Source organism: Lepidochelys olivacea (assembly GCF_965140295.1).
Source record: "Lepidochelys olivacea isolate rLepOli2 genome assembly, chromosome: 11".
NCBI classification, from domain to species: domain Eukaryota; kingdom Metazoa; phylum Chordata; order Testudines; family Cheloniidae; genus Lepidochelys; species Lepidochelys olivacea.
This window is the reverse complement of record NC_140421.1, coordinates 41,054,483-41,071,248: the sequence shown is the minus strand read 5'-3', so window position 1 is coordinate 41,071,248 and position 16,766 is coordinate 41,054,483. Positions and strand designations below refer to the sequence as shown.

Below are 16,766 nucleotides of genomic sequence, written 5' to 3'. Positions count from 1 at the left end.
ATTTTTAGGGACTTAATTACGTGCATGCGGCTATGCTTATATTAGAGAAGGCACAGTCAATGATGGGATGGTCCTTAGGTCCTGTGGGAGTTTGTTCCAGTCTCAGACCGACCCCAAGAAAGCTCTGTCCCCTGAACAGACAAGTTTTACCTTATGGTAGAAAGCTCCATGTGCCCGAGGAGCAGAGTTGTCAAACACAATCTTCAACCCAGAGCAATCTTTTAGATATCCTGAGCCTTCACCATGAGTGCCCTGAAGATAAGGACTGAGACCTCAAACTTGACTCAGACCTCAAAGCCCTGCCTGTGTTTCCCCTTCCTACTTATTTTAGTTGTTCTGTAATTCCTGTCATCATACGTTAAATGGCAAAATTAGATCTTTCTGCAGCCAAATTGTATCCCCAGTGCAAAGCCTGAGTAACCAGACTATAGGCTTAGGAGGTCAGCAAGGGGTCAGATTCCTCATCCCCAAGCTGTTCTGTGGCCACTAATGTAACCGGAGGGCTTCAGTACGCCCTACATCTACTGCACCCGCATCTGCAAGAGAGCATGGAGGCAGATTATTATTATTTGTATTATGGTAGTACCTAGGGGCCCCAGTCAGCATGGGGGTCCCACATTATGCTCAGCATGGTACAGAGTAAAATGTGGTCCCTGCCCCAATCAAGGGATGACAGATTGGATCTGCTATTGCAGACCTCTGACCCTGTCGCTCACACAATATCTCCTTGTACACTCGTGTGAAGGGAGCCCCATGGAGCAGATCTCTACATGTCACAGGTTTAAGAGCTGCCAACATGGACTTTCTGAATTCAGCCCCTCCCTTCCACCGCTCACACAGCAGAAATGCAGATTCCTCAGTGTTAAGGCCTTACTTGGTCACGGTGGGCATGCATGCACACAGGATTAGCCAAATATCCACTATAATTATCCCACCTTTTATGCATCATTCCAACAGTTCATAATCTACAGTTCTCTTAAACATTGCTATGTTTTCTTGAAAAACGCATAACAAAAGCTAAACATCAGGGATGTTAGGTTATCTTTCAGCCAGTTTTGTAGAAGAGTATGTCTACACTGAACACTAAGCCCAGGTCTGTGGGACTCAGGCTTGTGGACTCAGTGTTTCCCAGTCCACGCTTGAGCATTCACACTACATTGTAAACCTCTGTTTACAGTTGCTGGATCTGGGTCTCACAGCCATGCTAATAAGCTAATGTGTTTATACTGCTCTACACCAACCTCTCACCCAGGTGTGTGGCTTAAGCAGCATCCACACTGTAAAATGACAGAGCTTAGATCTCAGTCCCAGCAGGACTTGGGCTCTGACCCACCCCCCATACCAGGCCTCGAGTGCTTGCTGATCCAAGTCAAACTGATTTGTATGTGGATGGAAGAGTGGTTTGGACTCAAATCTGAGTCAGAACCTGGGCTTAGTGTACAGTGTAGACATACTCAAAAGAGACCAGACTGATATATGTGCATTCTTCCCCAGCACAGTTTTCAACCTCTGGAGGAAAAAAAATGCATTACAAACCTAAAACAGAACATTCATCTCTTCAAAGCAGTTTGTTAGAAAACCAATACAGTACACACCTGTAAACAGAGACAGAATCTGAAAGTGACCCAACAGCAATATCAGGGTAGGAGTTTCTATCAAGATCCATATTTCCAGTAATAGAATAACCAAAATATAGAACACTGGATTTTTTGCCATCAAGAATCTAAAAACAAACAGATTGTTGAGAATAAGACATTTAAGTAATTATCATTGCTTTATACTCCAAAAATCTGAAGAAGTGGGGCATACAAATCCACATGTTCCTTTGCTCTGTTCTTTTATGCATAGGGTTTCCACCATTTGGGGAATCCAGCATGAGAAAAATGTAACTAGCTGGTGAATATAACATGCTCACTTGCACTCTTCCTTTTTGAACTTGTGTTCTCAGTCATGGAAAAGCAGCAGATGACTTGCACTTTTCCAAAGTGCCATGCCTCTGAAGAAGTGCTTCTTTCAGGTGGCACTTGCTCCTGTTCCAGACCTTAGGTCTAGCAGATGCAAGGAAAGTCTGAATTTGTCCCTTAAATATTATAGGCCAGATTGGCACAAAGCATGCACTGCAATATGGCCACTCTGTGGAATGCAAATTAACCTTAAAGCCACTGTAGCCAGCCAGGAAGATTGTACCAGTGTAGTGGGATCATTGGGTAGCTTAGATGTCCATCTTAGGGTTTTATGCTGCTTCCCATCACTGTAGCACCATGATATATCCTCTACCATCACCCCTCCCTGCTGCCAGCATACAGGATATGGCTGGGCTTCCCTGTGCCCTGGTGACTGGTGTGTGCCACAACGGCCTCCTGGGAATCCTCAGGCTACTTTAACACACAGCCACTCCAGGACTGGGGGAAGCATAAAGGAGCTAAAAGCCACTTTTGCACAGACACCTTCTTGAGCTTTGCTGTAGCCGAGGATCTGGGCCTGCAGAAGGTGCACAGAGCAATGCCTATTGTGGAGGTTGCCCAGTGGAATATATTTTTGTGGAACAAAACTTCTTATGCTTATAATGCTGTGCAAGGCTGAGCACAGGTGGTAACGGGTGTTTAATTACCTGTGCTGGCTTTGTATTTATTCCATTCTTGGATCCGTGATATATGAACACCTTGCCAAAATCATCATATGGTGCCCCCACGGCAATATCTGTTGAAAAGAAATTAGGAGATTTAGATAAATGTTATCCTGATGAATGGTTACATTCATGATAAAATAAGATGCTCTGAATCTAGTTTTGGAAAGGGGGGAGGTGGACATTCATCTTCAAAAGGTCAGTTTTCTCACCTGGGAATCCATCCTGATTAATATCACCAATATTTTCAACTGCAATACCAAACATAGAATCAGTGGTTCCATTGAGGCGAATTGGCTTTACCCCTTCCCATTTGCCTTGTTGGTTAATGTAGATGTACACAGCACCCCCAATTTCTCCATATCGGTCAAAATACTGTGGGGCTCCAACAACAATATCTTGCCAACTTTAAATGAAACAAAGTACAGACATTTTAAAAGAATTCTGAGAAATAAGTGAAAATTCCTGGCAAGTTAAAGACTACAGGCTGAATATAATGTAAGTAAATTGGTCAGACAAAGAGGCTGAGCAAAGGTCACTAGGAAGCACATTAAATTGGTTCAATAGTGAAAAATTAACCTGGCAATTTTTATTAAAGAAACAAACTGTGTTTGTGGCTTTTCCCCTCTTTTCTGTGCTGTATAAAGAATACCTATGAGGATTTTTGCTTGAATGTGATTTTTTTTTCTGCCTTTTAAAAAAAAATATTACCCATTCAAGTTTCAGTCAACTTTTCATCTAGCTGTATTGCTCTAACAATGAGTAGAAAAGAAGAAGTCTAAAACTATTCAATAGTCACATCCTTTCAAATAAATTCGGAGACAGCACCTAGTGTACTTCTCTGAAAAGGAAGCCCAGAGTTAGTATGCCCTATATTGCTAATGTGAAAATCAAGCAAACTGGAAACCTTCCCTATACATCCTAAAGTTAGGGAGGGGAAGGGACACACAACTCCATTCCTCCACATTTTCCTCCATTGGCAAATCATCTTTAGGTACACTATACATACAATGCACTGCAGCAATACAAAACTAGGATTTAATAACATGAGCTTAACAAGAGCCTTACCCATCATTGTTGAGGTCCACTACTGCAACATCATAGCCAAAAGAAGAGGCCAGCCCTTCTCCTTCAAATATATGCACAAGCGAGAGTGTTCTGGGAATTTGGAGATCTTTTTTCAGCAGAACTACAGCTCCACTGTGATTGGCTCTTGGTGCACCTGATACAAAAGTTGTCTCTTCTTGGGAAACGATACCTTTACCAGTGTCCAAAGAGAAACCTAGAACAAAAGAAAACAAAAACCAATAGCTAGAGTTTTTTATTGTTAGATCTGAAAATAATATATATGCACTGTATTAAAGTGGTGCCTGGTAGCACTACTGCAACCAAAGTTTAGCAAATATATCCAAAATATATTCACTACATGCTACCAATTTCATTTATTTTTAAATCTGCTATAACAATAAACACCTTATAAATGAAACAGTACACAAGTGTGACTATAGAATGGTATGGAGCATATATCCATATAATGTCTGCAGAAAGAAAAAAGACCCTAAATGAAAGTTTTTAATATTACAGACTTCTCTCTATATCTCCACCACACCCATATGTAGCATCTGTAAAATGTACAATAATTGGTCGAACAAATCTGATACTCTATGGATGTGGTTTTTTGTGTGTCTATAATGTGTGTGTAAATGCACACAAACACACCATCTGTACATTTCACAGATGCTACACATGGTTATGGTGGATATTTTTTTAAAAATGTATTAACTTAAAACCAATTTAATAAATCTAACCACTTTAATACAGCTTAAGTGCTTAGCCTCTAACACAGAATGAACACTTATGAATTTCATACAAATGTTATTTTCTGTTATAAAAACATGCAAAGCATTGTACAAGCACAGTATTTTATGTTAATGTTAGACAGTATTTGAGAATCTGCTGTATACAGTAGTGGTGAAATCAGCAGTAACATGCTAATTATGTCTATAAAGGACATTTCAAAAAGCATGCAATCCTAAATCTTCAGTTTAAATTCTAAAGTTAATACATTGAATTAATTATTATTTTACATATTTTGAACAGGATTACTGCATACATATATTGGGATAGTGCATGAATTTGTGGTATAAATCCAAGTATCAAAAGTCAGACAAATTGTGAGGAAAAATCTAGATTAGAAGAGAAGTAAATATCAAGCCCCCCTAATCTCCTTTTCTTGGAATCCTTCACCACTGCCATTCCGATTCTCAATTACAAAAATAAGACAGAGTTTCAGATAAGCTTGGTAAGAAGGCTACAGTATATTTTGAGTGTTACTTTACAGATCAAGTCCTCTCCAAAGCCCCTTACTTTATAAGCTATCCATCATCTGAATCCCTGCTGTTACATGCTTTTACTTGAATGCATTTGAAATGGGGAAGGGGGGGGAATAAAATAAATAAATAATTATGTCAAAGTCTGGATACACACACACACACACAAAAGTATGACCAAGACCATATATATTGTCACCTCAGGTAACAAACCTAGGTAGCTATTCATCATCACACCAGTGGATTTGTCCACTCTTACATTGGGAGGCAATGTTTTGTATACAAACTGATCGGGATCAGTATCAGAAACACTTGTCAAAAACAGAAGACCTGTGAACATATATGGGAGGAAGAGATCAAAGAAGAAAGATATGGTAGTTAAGCAGTAAAAATAACTGCACGTCACGTATAACCTAGGGCACAGCAACTGCCAATTAATGCCAGGCTGGCACTGCACTACTTACCAATGAAAGAGGAAGTTAATTTGATTCCAAAGACATGTCAAATCAAGCAAAGGAGCTTTTTAGAGTGACAAAGCCTCTGGGATATAAATGCAACATTAGACTTGTTTTGAAAATTTAATGCTGATGAACAGGAAGACAAAAACACTATGGTCCTGCTTATTGCAGTCTTTTTCTGTTCAGCATGAAAGCTCCTCCATAACATCCCTAGCCCTGGCATTCCTGCCTCAATCCAAATGGACCACTTAGATCTTTAGAAATGCTATGAATTCATCTCTCTACCATCACTATTTATGGTCCCCAGCACCTACAAATTCTTGATCTGATTCCTGTTTAACTGTAATGGATGTTCTATTTCTTCTTACAACAAGTCTCATTCTCACTTTCATTTCTTCACTCTAAGATGGCTCTCTCCTTGGCAATGCTCTCTCCCAGACCTGATGCTAAGAATTAATCCCTCTCTCTTTCCATCACCAGCTCTTCTGGCTCCATTTTACTAGCATGTGCTTAAACCCATTGCAAACGTAAAGAGTACTGGTGTAGAAGTGTCACACAAATCAGCATTTGGAGCAGAAAGACGCTTCTTTCTCTTGACACTACTCAATTTTTCAAAGATCCCATTCAGCCTTTATTCTTTCTGGTTTGTAATGGCACCTCTCATTTGGCCTTTCTTCACTGTTTGCATTAAGCAGGACAGTTTTCTTTTGCTTTTCATCATGAAAATCACACTACATTTTTATTAGTGTCAATCCATGCTAATGATTAAAAGCTTTTAAAAACGTATCTGTAATTACCATGTTGTATTTGAGTTATTTAGGACAGCCATTAGCTGTGCAAAGAAGCCTTAGGAGTTAAGGGACTGGTAGTTCGGTGCAATGTTTATGCTCTCAGCACACACACAATGCCGACTTAACAGTTATTCTCAGAAACTCAGGCTTTACTACAGCTCCCAATTCTACTTGCTGGTGGCCACATGATCCAGGAGTATGAATCCACAGACAGTACTTACTGTTAGAGAGTGCCTATAAGCACATAACGAGAATTTGCAGGTCCTCATCACAGCTCTTAAATGTCTCGTTACATTTGTAGCTCTTACAGGTACCTCAATGGAGTATCATTTTATACTTAGCCCGCATATGTAGAGGAGGATGTGAATGATCAAATATGGTTGCATTTTACAGGGGCATAAAATAATTGATTTCTGCTTGTATTTTATGGTATTGCACATCCTTTAGATAGCGAGTGTTCAAAACGACTGAAGAGTTTTACCATCTGTGCTTAATCCTACCTAAATAACTGTTAGCTGGCACAGGAACTAGATTCTCAGCTCGGCGACTCTCACTACCAACTTCATAAGGCCCATCATCAAAGATATCCACAGCATAAAATGTTTGATTCTTTTGCTCTGCACGAACCACCCCTGAAGGAATGAAATGGTAAAATAAAAATGGATGAATGACAAGAGAGAAAAATAATAGATATATGGTTCCTGATTGACATTAGCAATATTGTCCTTGTGATCATTGTTTGAATTGGGAGGAAGAATAGCACATAGCCTGAAGTTATGTTTTAAAATCTCATGGTATTGTATGCATATGGGTGTCATGATGCAGCAACTTTATGATGCCAGGCAATGATCTGGGAAATATGGTATACATTATTAAAATTGTCAACAAAACATTGAATACACTGATCATCAACCCTCTTCACTCAACATATCATTTCACCCTTTCAACAAAGGCATTATAGACAAAGCTGCTACCTAATCAAAATGGGTGCTTCTCTTTAGTCAGGCTTATTTAACAATTTGTCAAGTACAGACATGTTTTTTCTGGGATATGAAAGCATATTCATAAAACTGATGTACTGCCATAGCAGTTCTCTGCAATTAACATAAAGCAATCTCTTAACTCAATATGCTCCTTCAGCTTGTTCAAATTTTCTTGACAGAAGCAGATATTTGGAAAATTAAGTCTTCACAAAAAGTATACCTTGTGCCAGAGCGTAACTCAGATATTTCGCATGGTTCGTGTGCCAGACACAGGTGTATGAAAGAACTCTGTAGAACAGGGGTCAAAGACCAAACAGGCATTCTAAAGGAGGGGGAGGGAAGTATTTTGCAGCTATTGGTGTAATGATGTGCAAAAAGAAATCTCTTAAAAAAACAAACAGGCCAGGCATTTGAAAATTTCTCAACATAAACCAAGGGATACAAATCTATCCATTGTTTTTCTGAGTTTTGCAACATTTGCTAGGTGATATGTGCCAGTTGCCACAGTCTTTAGTTTTTACTCAGGCAGAACACCCATTAAAGTCAATGAAGTTTTACTGGAGTAAAAACATAAGGATTTGCCCTTGAATGTTTAAATATTTGCTCTGTGTGCAATCATCTTCCCATGATCCTGCCATACTGAACGTGTGATATATTAGGGTATGTCTACACTGAGTTTTAAAAACCTGCAGCAGCGAGTCTCAGAGACAGACTACAGACACAGGCTTACGCGCCAGGCCAGACGTTGTGGCTCGAGCTGGAGCTTGGACTCCAAAACTCACCCACCTCCCTGAGCTTTGGAGCCCAAACTCCAGTGTGCCTACACTTCTGCACTGCTGTTTTTAGCATGATAGCACGAGCCCCACCACCCTGAGTCTGAAGACCCAGGCTCTGAGACTCACAGCTGCGAGTTTTAAACATGTTGAAAAGGTACCCACAGTTTCCACAGACGATGACTGATGTCACAAACACAAAAGAATGAGCACATTGCAGGATCAATTAGGATAAAAGTTTTAGTGCAGACATTTGTCTGAATAATTGCTCAAATGCAGAAAAATGAGATGTTTGCCAAATAATGCTAAAAATATGTATATACACACTCAGTGTGACAGTTCCACCCTTTGACACAAGCACTGAATCCTGCAAGAAAATTAAGACCAGTGAAGTAGGAGTTTCCTACAACAGCGTGTTAACTTATGTAATCCACCCATTAGCTATTCCAATTTTTTAAAGCCTTCCCCTTACAACACTGATCCCCAAATTTTTTACCTCGAAGGGTCCCCTTCCCCCCTCCCAAACATTCCTCTGTGCCCCCGTAAGGAGGGCGCACCCATAGATTGGGGACCTCTGCCTTACAAGTTTTTAATCTGACATTTTTGACAGTAACATGGAGCTAATAATTTAGCATTTACAAAACCAGGGTAAATCCTAAAAAATCTAGGAGCGGAGAAAAGAGAGGGTCATACCTTTCCAGTTATAAGTTCCTGGTGCACCAAATACAACATAATGGTAGTCTCTAGTAAAAGTAGCAGCTACACCTTGCTGACATGAACCAAATTTCTCATGGCCCCTCAGTCGGCCATCACAAAAACTCCATTCTCCACCATCCATAGCAGACTCATCATCCTTAGGATCCTTAATAGTGAGATCCTGACTCAGCAGGTAGCACCTTCCAATGATATCACGAGTTTCCTGAACTGTGTTTACATATTGCCTTTTCTCATAGCGATGTGCACATGTCTGCAAGAAAAACAAAGATACAGGAGATAAGCAAAATGTTTTATGCCTTCTGTATTTTTTCCTGCAAATTATCATTAAAGCCAAATAATGAGAAGGCCATTCTCTATAAGCTACATGCTCCCCTAGCAGCAATAGCATACAAGCCAGGTACTTATGTCTGGGAGAACAGTGACAACAGAGACTCAGAAGTTGAGTCACATCCTCTTGTAACATCTGAATGCTGGCAGGAAGAAAAAACACCACCACCACAGTGGCTGCATGTAAAGTTATTGGAAACCTTGCAGATCACAGCACTACTATGCACATACTCAATATTTCACATAGGCTGAAGGGCAGAGGGCATGCTTGCTTCTGCACAAACCATGCTGCCATTCTGGTAGAAGCCAGGCTGTCACTGGTTCCCTGCTGATGACACAGTGAATTTGCCCCTCCCTCCATGCAAGTTAATACTGCATCCAGCAGCATTACTAACAGTTTTGGAGGTAAGGGAGAGCCGAGATAGGTGAGGTAATATATTTTATTGGAACAAATTCTGTTGTTGAAAAGGGGACAAGCTTTTGAGCTCCACAGAGCTCTTCTTCTGTAGAGCTCAAAAGCTTGTCCTTCTCATCAACAGAAGTTTCAGATTATCTGCAGTGCCTCATTCTTCTAGGGAAAATTTTAATTCCTTATGTTTAGGAATCTAATAGCAACAAAACCTAGAAAGAGTTCTGTAAAGGTACAGAAATGCGGACAACTTTAAAACATGCAGCCTAAACAAATACTAATAAATATTCTAGTCCTATAGACTTACCACCACTTTTCCTCCTGGCCCCTGACTTTGGACAGTTACACCCATCCACTGGTCTTCTTTACTCTCAGTTGCTGGATCAGCTGCATCATCACAACACAATTTTACACACTATGGTTAACTCCTGTCAGAGCATATTGTGCTTTGATTATAAACATACAATTGTAATTCAGGTTTCAGAGGGGTAGCTGTGTTAGCCTGTATCAGCAAAAACAGCAAGGAGTCCTTGTGGCACCTTAGAGACTAACAAATTTATTTGACAAGCTTTTGTGGACTATGACCCACTTCATCAGATGCATGGAGTGGAAAATACAGTAGGTAGGTATAAATATACAGCACATGAAAAGATGGGACTATGACCCACTTCATCAGATGCATGGAGTGGAAAATACAGTAGGTAGGTATAAATATACAGCACATGAAAAGATGGGAGCACTCCCATCTTTTCATGTGCTGTATATTTATACACAGTAGGTAGGTATAAATATACAGCACATGAAAAGATGGGAGCACTCCCATCTTTTCATGTGCTGTATATTTATACCTACCTACTGTATTTTCCACTCCATGCATCTGATGAAGTGGGTCATAGCCCACGAAAGCTTGTGCCCAAATAAATTTGTTAGTCTCTAAGGTGCCACAAGGACTCCTTGTTAATTTTAATTCAATATTTGTTAACAACTCCATACTGTACCTGAAAGAGCCTGTAGGTGGCACTGTCTATACACTTTACCCATACAACAAAGCCTTAATTGATGAGGATTAGTTATATCAGTGAAAAAGGATTTGGTTTTGTTGTTTTTTTAAAATTAAGATATAACTTACACTTACTGAAAAACATGATCATAAGCAAAACATCTGGATTCAACATCAATATTGCTTTAGCAATTAAGCTAAGACTTGTTTTCACTCAAAAACTAAATAAGAAAAGCTGTAAAAACATTTAAAGAGGATAAGAATAAGTGTTCCTTGTGATCACTGATTTTAAGAAAAAGAAAGATGCTATATTCAGTGGGAAAGACCATTGAGGCTTACATCTGATAAGCAAAAACAGACAATTGCTTCACTCCAAAGAAAAATATGGAAGAGCCTACCGTTCTCATCAAAGAAGACACGTGTGCAAAGCGTCTCTGGGGATGTAATGTCACAGCTATACAACCCTCCAGTTCTGTTGGCTTGCTGGGATGGAAAGGCTTTCTCCCGAGGTGCTCCAACCAGCAATCTGTTGAGAGAGAAATAGAAATCTATATATTTTGAGGAACTTGAAAGAAGTAAAAAGAGTAGAATCAGGGGATGCTATTTTGATATGTCAGTAGAGATCTGATTTGTAAACTATTGAAGGAGGATGGCATAGTTACACCATGACAATTTTTCTAATTGTTTTTTTAAGTAGATCATTTAAAAAGTCTCTCTCTCAAAGCATGGTGGTTCTATGAAAACTGACTGTGTAATCATGGCATTGTGAGGTTCTCCAATCATCTAATGATTTCATAACAAATATGCTCAGTTTACAAAATTCCCTAATTGCCATTCAAGCAAATTCAGCCTGTGATCTGAGAATCAAGTTGGATTCTTTATGGCTAGTTAACCTTCAACAGTAGTACAGAAGGTGACCCTGAAAAACCCTGAAAATTTAAAAACCTAGAGCTGATAGAAAATCAGAATTTACATCCAATGTAAAATTCTGTTACAGTATTTGGAAAAAAAATTTCATCCCAAATCAGGATGAAAAATTGAAATGAAATTTTTCACAGAATTAAGTTCCAAAAATCTGTTTCTAAATGTTTCATTTTGACATTTCTGATCAAAACTAAACATTTTGACATTCTGGAATTAAAATGCTTAATCTTGTCTCAACTCAACGTTAATCTGCGTCCTCCTGACCTGCTGTGGTATAATGTGCTACAACCTGCTGTAGTTCAAGTGCCTTGTGGCCCTGTTCTCCTCCATAGGCTGGGCTTCCCAGCCAGACTACATTTCCCATGAGTTACTTTGCTCATGCCATTCCCACAATGCATCATATCAAGTCAAGAAGAGGCCAGATCATGGTGAATCATGGAAGGTCTAGTCCTGCCCGGAAGCTCAGCCCACAGAAAAAAAAATGAGGGCACGTGGCACCCAAACTAGAACTCCCATGAGGCAACATGGCAACGCACGCACACATATATTAATGTTTAACTGACCCATAACAAAATGTTTTAATTGGTTCAAACTAAAATGCTTCTATTCAGTTCAACCTGAAACAAAATATTTTGTTTAGATTTTCCTAATGGGAAAAGTTTGCAAGATTTCAGTTTTTCAGAACCTGCATTTTCTGCGGAAAAAAAAAATCAATACAAAATTCCCAGCTCTATTAAAATTATTTCAGGCCTTCTTTACTCATCATAAAGGAGCAAAAAAGAGAGCATACCTTTATTTGATTTTCCAGGTTACCTTTTTTAAAAAAATCCAATATCTAAGTACTATCAGCTTGTGGCTGCACTAGCGTAGTCCCCAAAAGTCTAAATATTTTTCAGATGGTTTTTGCCTAGGCAGCTGCTGTTTGTCCTTCGAGACTATTACTGTACCAGGTTCATGAACCAAGAAAAATCTTCAATCATCTTACATAAATTACTGCTGAATGGTGCTACAAATCTTAAATTTTATCAGATGCACAAGACAGTTCAACAATCATGCACGTCATGAACAGGCTCTAGTGAAACGGGTTTAAATTAGATTGGTGCATTCTAGAATGCATTTTCAAGTAGTGCCCAGAAAGGTATTAAAACATGGTGGAACTAATCTATGCTGCAGCACTACAGGTCTGCCCTGTAGAGCACACCAGGGTGGGCCGTAAGACAGTTTCAGGCACTGCAGCACAGGTCATTGTAAACATGCTGAGAACTTTGCATTTTAATTTCTTTCATTCCTAATAATGTTCAATTAATCTTTAGTTCAATCAATCAATCAAAACTTACTGTAAAGGTGCAAGTCAAGCATCCCAATGCATGAACAATGCACTCTACTCACCCTGCATATCATTCTTAAATAGCAGAAGTCCATAACAGAAATTACTGAACTACTGTCACAAAGTAAAGCTCAATCTCTGGTTAATGATGAGATGTGCACAAAGCTAGTGATGCTGGGCCTTATGCACCAGGGTGAGTTTCATCCTGGTTGAGGCAGTCCAAATGAATCAGATTGTATGTTGCCTGGATAAGTTCTGATGGATGAACATGAGTATCATTACAGATTGATAATCTCTTTTTTACATTTGAGTAGTAATTGGACTGTTACTTATTCTAAAAAAATTGTAATGAAAGGAACTGAAACAAAAAATAAATGTGAGCTTATGTTGAGAAATATAATTGTTTCTGCAGCTGTGTGCATTCTGGAGTCTATTTTAGCTCTTTCGCTGGTGATCAAAACGCCTTCCTCCCAAGGAACCAGAACAAAAGAGGATTTTTTTTAAAAGATGCTTATATTGGCAGGGGAAACAATAAAGATTAAAAACAAAATGCTTACTGTGAAAATGGAGTTTAAGTGAGTTCTTGAATTTTTCCGAGGATGATTTGCCTATTTAATGCAAGCTCTCCCTTACTGCATAATGGATATGACTGAAACTTTCAAACACAAGTACCTAAAGTCAGCCTCTAGATCCATATTTAGACACCTTTATAAATATAGTCTGATTTTGAAAGTTGAGTCAACAGGAGCAACATGTGGGTGCTCACCAGAGACTCAAAGGTTCAGGTTCTGTAACCAATTTTTCTACTTTATGTGCAGCTTAATATATTACCATTTGTGTCATAAAATCGGCAAAGAGTCCTGTGGCACCTTATAGACTAACAGACGTATTGGAGCATAAACTTTTGTGGGTGAATACTCACTTCTTCACCCACGAAATCTTATGCTCCAATACGTCTGTTAATCTATAAGGTGCCACAGGACTCTTTGCCGCTTTTACAGATCCAGACTAACACAGCTACCTCTCTGATACTATGTCATAAAATGTAAGCCATAAAATATAGAAGATGTATAGCAAGTTAGCACTGCTGTCAGAACCTTAACTTTTTACAATTTCAATTGTGCAGACTTAGGGCTGATTACTGGCAAATAACCTCAAAGGGACCATGAATGCAAATAAGTACATTAACAGAGTGTTGCAGAATCAGACTCAATGTTGCATTAGTCTACATTTCTACATTAATTTGGTTTAAGTGTGTATTATACTACCGGTGGCATTCTCTGTTAGCCAGTGAAATTGCAAGGTAATTAAATGAACTACTAATAGTAGTCTTACTATTTCACCCTTGGCAAAACTTCTGTTAAGGATCACTCCGCCACTGGACATAGTTGGCTTTATGCTAAATAAAGCTGAACTGTTACCTCCTAGCTGAATACAAGGCTGCTATTCTCCCTTAACTAATCATAGCCCAGTAATTAAGAATTTGAGTTTTCCAAATTAAGATTAATTAAGGGAATTATTACTTCTGTGCTTGTGGCCAGGCTGCCACCTCCATAGCTCCACTTTCATGGACTAGGGTGGCTCTGCAGCAGCCTGCCTCCTTTTTCCCCCCTCTCCAAAGAGCATCTCACTCCATACCAGACACTCCAAGATACTATGAACAAGATTTCCCTTCTGGGGTCCAATTAATTAAGTCCCGCCAATAAAGGGGCATAAAACAAATGGAATTCAAACCAAGAAGATTCTTTTGCCCCAGCCTCTCCTCCCTATCGGTCTGCTCTCCCAGCAGTAACTCCCAGGACTTCTTGCTTAGAGTTTGGCCTTCTCGCCCTCACTCTACAGACCGCTATGGAGGAGAGTGATCCTCTTCTGAATCCTTTTTTCTTCCACAATCCCACTGCGTGGTTCTCAAAGGAGTTTAATTATACTGATCAGCAAGAAGAGCTCTGCCTTCTCCACAGGCCTCCTCCCTCTGGCTCTCCACAGGCCTCTGTTTTATCTAATCCAGGCCTAATCAGCCTACTTAACCTCACCACTCCCCAACCACAGTCACCAGACCTCCTTCATTTTCCCAACCAGCGGAACAGAGTGACTGTGTCACACACAGGTAGGGCAGAGACCCTGTGACAGTGCCATTCGTTAAAGTGATAATTCAACTACTTTTTTGAGCTTGGTGCCTTTGGTCATGACTAAGGTAGTTCCCTCCTCCAACCTCAAACAGTGATCATCAGCTGGCTTGCAATATATGGATTTGCTCCATCACTCTCCCAACACTAATGTCCAAATCTGAAGAGAACATGCATGTTTTAAGGCTACGGCACTGGAGGAGCAAAGTTTTAACTCCAGGTCTGCATGAAAGAACACCTATTTAACTAAATCCCGCTACCAAGGTATCATTTTAGCTCAATTGAAAGAGACCTATTTCTTGGTGCTTAGGTCCCAGATTCAATCCCTGCCAACCACTGTGTTGTTTGTGGGTGCTGAAAGCCATGGCTCATTATAGTTAAAAGTACTTTACAGAGTAATGCTGTACAACACTAATAATCATTCTATACAGACAGAATTATGGAGACAAAACTTACTTGTTTTTCCAAAAGTATATGGGGAACTATACTACCCCCTCGCCCCCACCAAAAACAGCAAATTCCTGTTGATTTCAGCTAAAGCAGGATCTGCCCCATGATTTTTTTAAAACGAAAACTTCCAGTATATAAACATTTCTAATAAGGGAGAGGAGGTGGGAATTGGCCATCCAGACACTATTAGGTGGATCTGATGTCCAAATTTGCCAACTGTTGCTGACCACTGTTCACTGAAAAGAGTCTGAATTTCAAATAGATAAATGGAAGCAACGTAGTTTCATCAAATCTAGTCCAATGAAGTGCTTAAAAAATTATAAACTACTGCAATATCAAGCAAATCAAACAAACCAGCAATAGATTTCCAGTTTTACAGTCTATATGTAATACTAACCAGAAGACTGTTTTAATTTAAATTCCTTTCTGCTTTCATCAGTAACACTTGAGAAACTTAACAAGTGACAGAGAGAACTGCAGCATTATATGCTTGCAGAATCCTTTAAACTTTAATGAAAACTGTGGTAACAAAAATAGAAGTGGGAGTAGTGGCAACTCAAAACTATCTCAGTTTCCCCCCCTATTTTTTTCATGTAAACATATCCATCATTTGTGAAGCGGGACCTGCAGTTAAGATGAAAACCACGTATCAAAGAGATTATTTTAAAAGTTTATTTGTTCATAGCCCTCACCACTTTATCACTTGACCAAACTTTACTGGATGCTTTCCCATCTCTAGTGAATGTCTTTATCCTGTTCATGTCTCAATACTTTACAAGAGACAATAACATTTTGTAAACATATTTCTATAAGAAAAATAATTTCAGTGATTCATTATATCAACTTTAGACCAAACACCAAACTGGATGAAAAACTGAAAGGGACAACATCCAATTAACATACTAGAAAGAAAATCCTGTTCACACACCCTATATTTGCCATGCTCTCTTTTAAAGTGACAGGATTATGTTAATGATCCCAGCCTCATCACCATTATGCAGACTGGAGTAGCCATAGAATGATAGGGTTAGAAGACATTATTGTCCACAAGACATTATTGAAAGTGTTTTCTGGGTAACAAATTACCTGTATCTACAAATAGGCTGAATAAAGTAGTCACAGGTATCAGCAGTTTAAAATTTGGTTACCTTCATCCACCACAAATGTCTAATTTAAGGTTGCTATTACTGGGAACAGTGTAAGATATTGCGCACCACTGTCCTTTTCAAAAAAATTGCAGCATAAACACAAGGAACACGAAATTAGGAAAGTGATGAAGACAAGTGCTGTAGTGGCTGAACTGTCACTCTACAGACTGCTATGGAGGAGAGTGATTCTCTTCTGAATGCTTTTTCTCCCACACTCCTAACCCTTGGTTTTCAAAGAGTTTAATTATATTGACCAGAAAGAAGAGCTCTAAGGACGACTGGTAATTTACAAACCAGAGTTTAATCCTACTTGTGTTACCCACTCTCCCCCCCCCCCCCCAGCAATACACTCCTTTTGTTTGCCACACTCACTGGTT

At 39.3% G+C, this 16,766-nt stretch overlaps 1 protein-coding gene across 2 annotated transcripts in view; it reads right to left on the bottom strand.

Annotated features, from left to right (window-relative positions):
- Nucleotides 1–16,766, bottom strand: part of ITGA6 (integrin subunit alpha 6) — a 60,082-nt gene that overhangs the window by 25,786 nt on the left and 17,530 nt on the right. For both annotated transcript variants that reach the window (XM_084643853.1, XM_084643854.1), the window contains exons 2-9: nt 10,813–10,940; nt 9,722–9,801; nt 8,655–8,928; nt 6,706–6,837; nt 3,695–3,908; nt 2,839–3,032; nt 2,612–2,700; nt 1,596–1,723 (exon numbers count right to left, since the gene is read on the bottom strand). In XM_084643853.1, the coding sequence (XP_084499979.1) occupies nt 1,596–1,723; nt 2,612–2,700; nt 2,839–3,032; nt 3,695–3,908; nt 6,706–6,837; nt 8,655–8,928; nt 9,722–9,801; nt 10,813–10,940 (1,239 nt within the window). The remainder of the gene's footprint in view (nt 1–1,595; nt 1,724–2,611; nt 2,701–2,838; nt 3,033–3,694; nt 3,909–6,705; nt 6,838–8,654; nt 8,929–9,721; nt 9,802–10,812; nt 10,941–16,766) is intronic.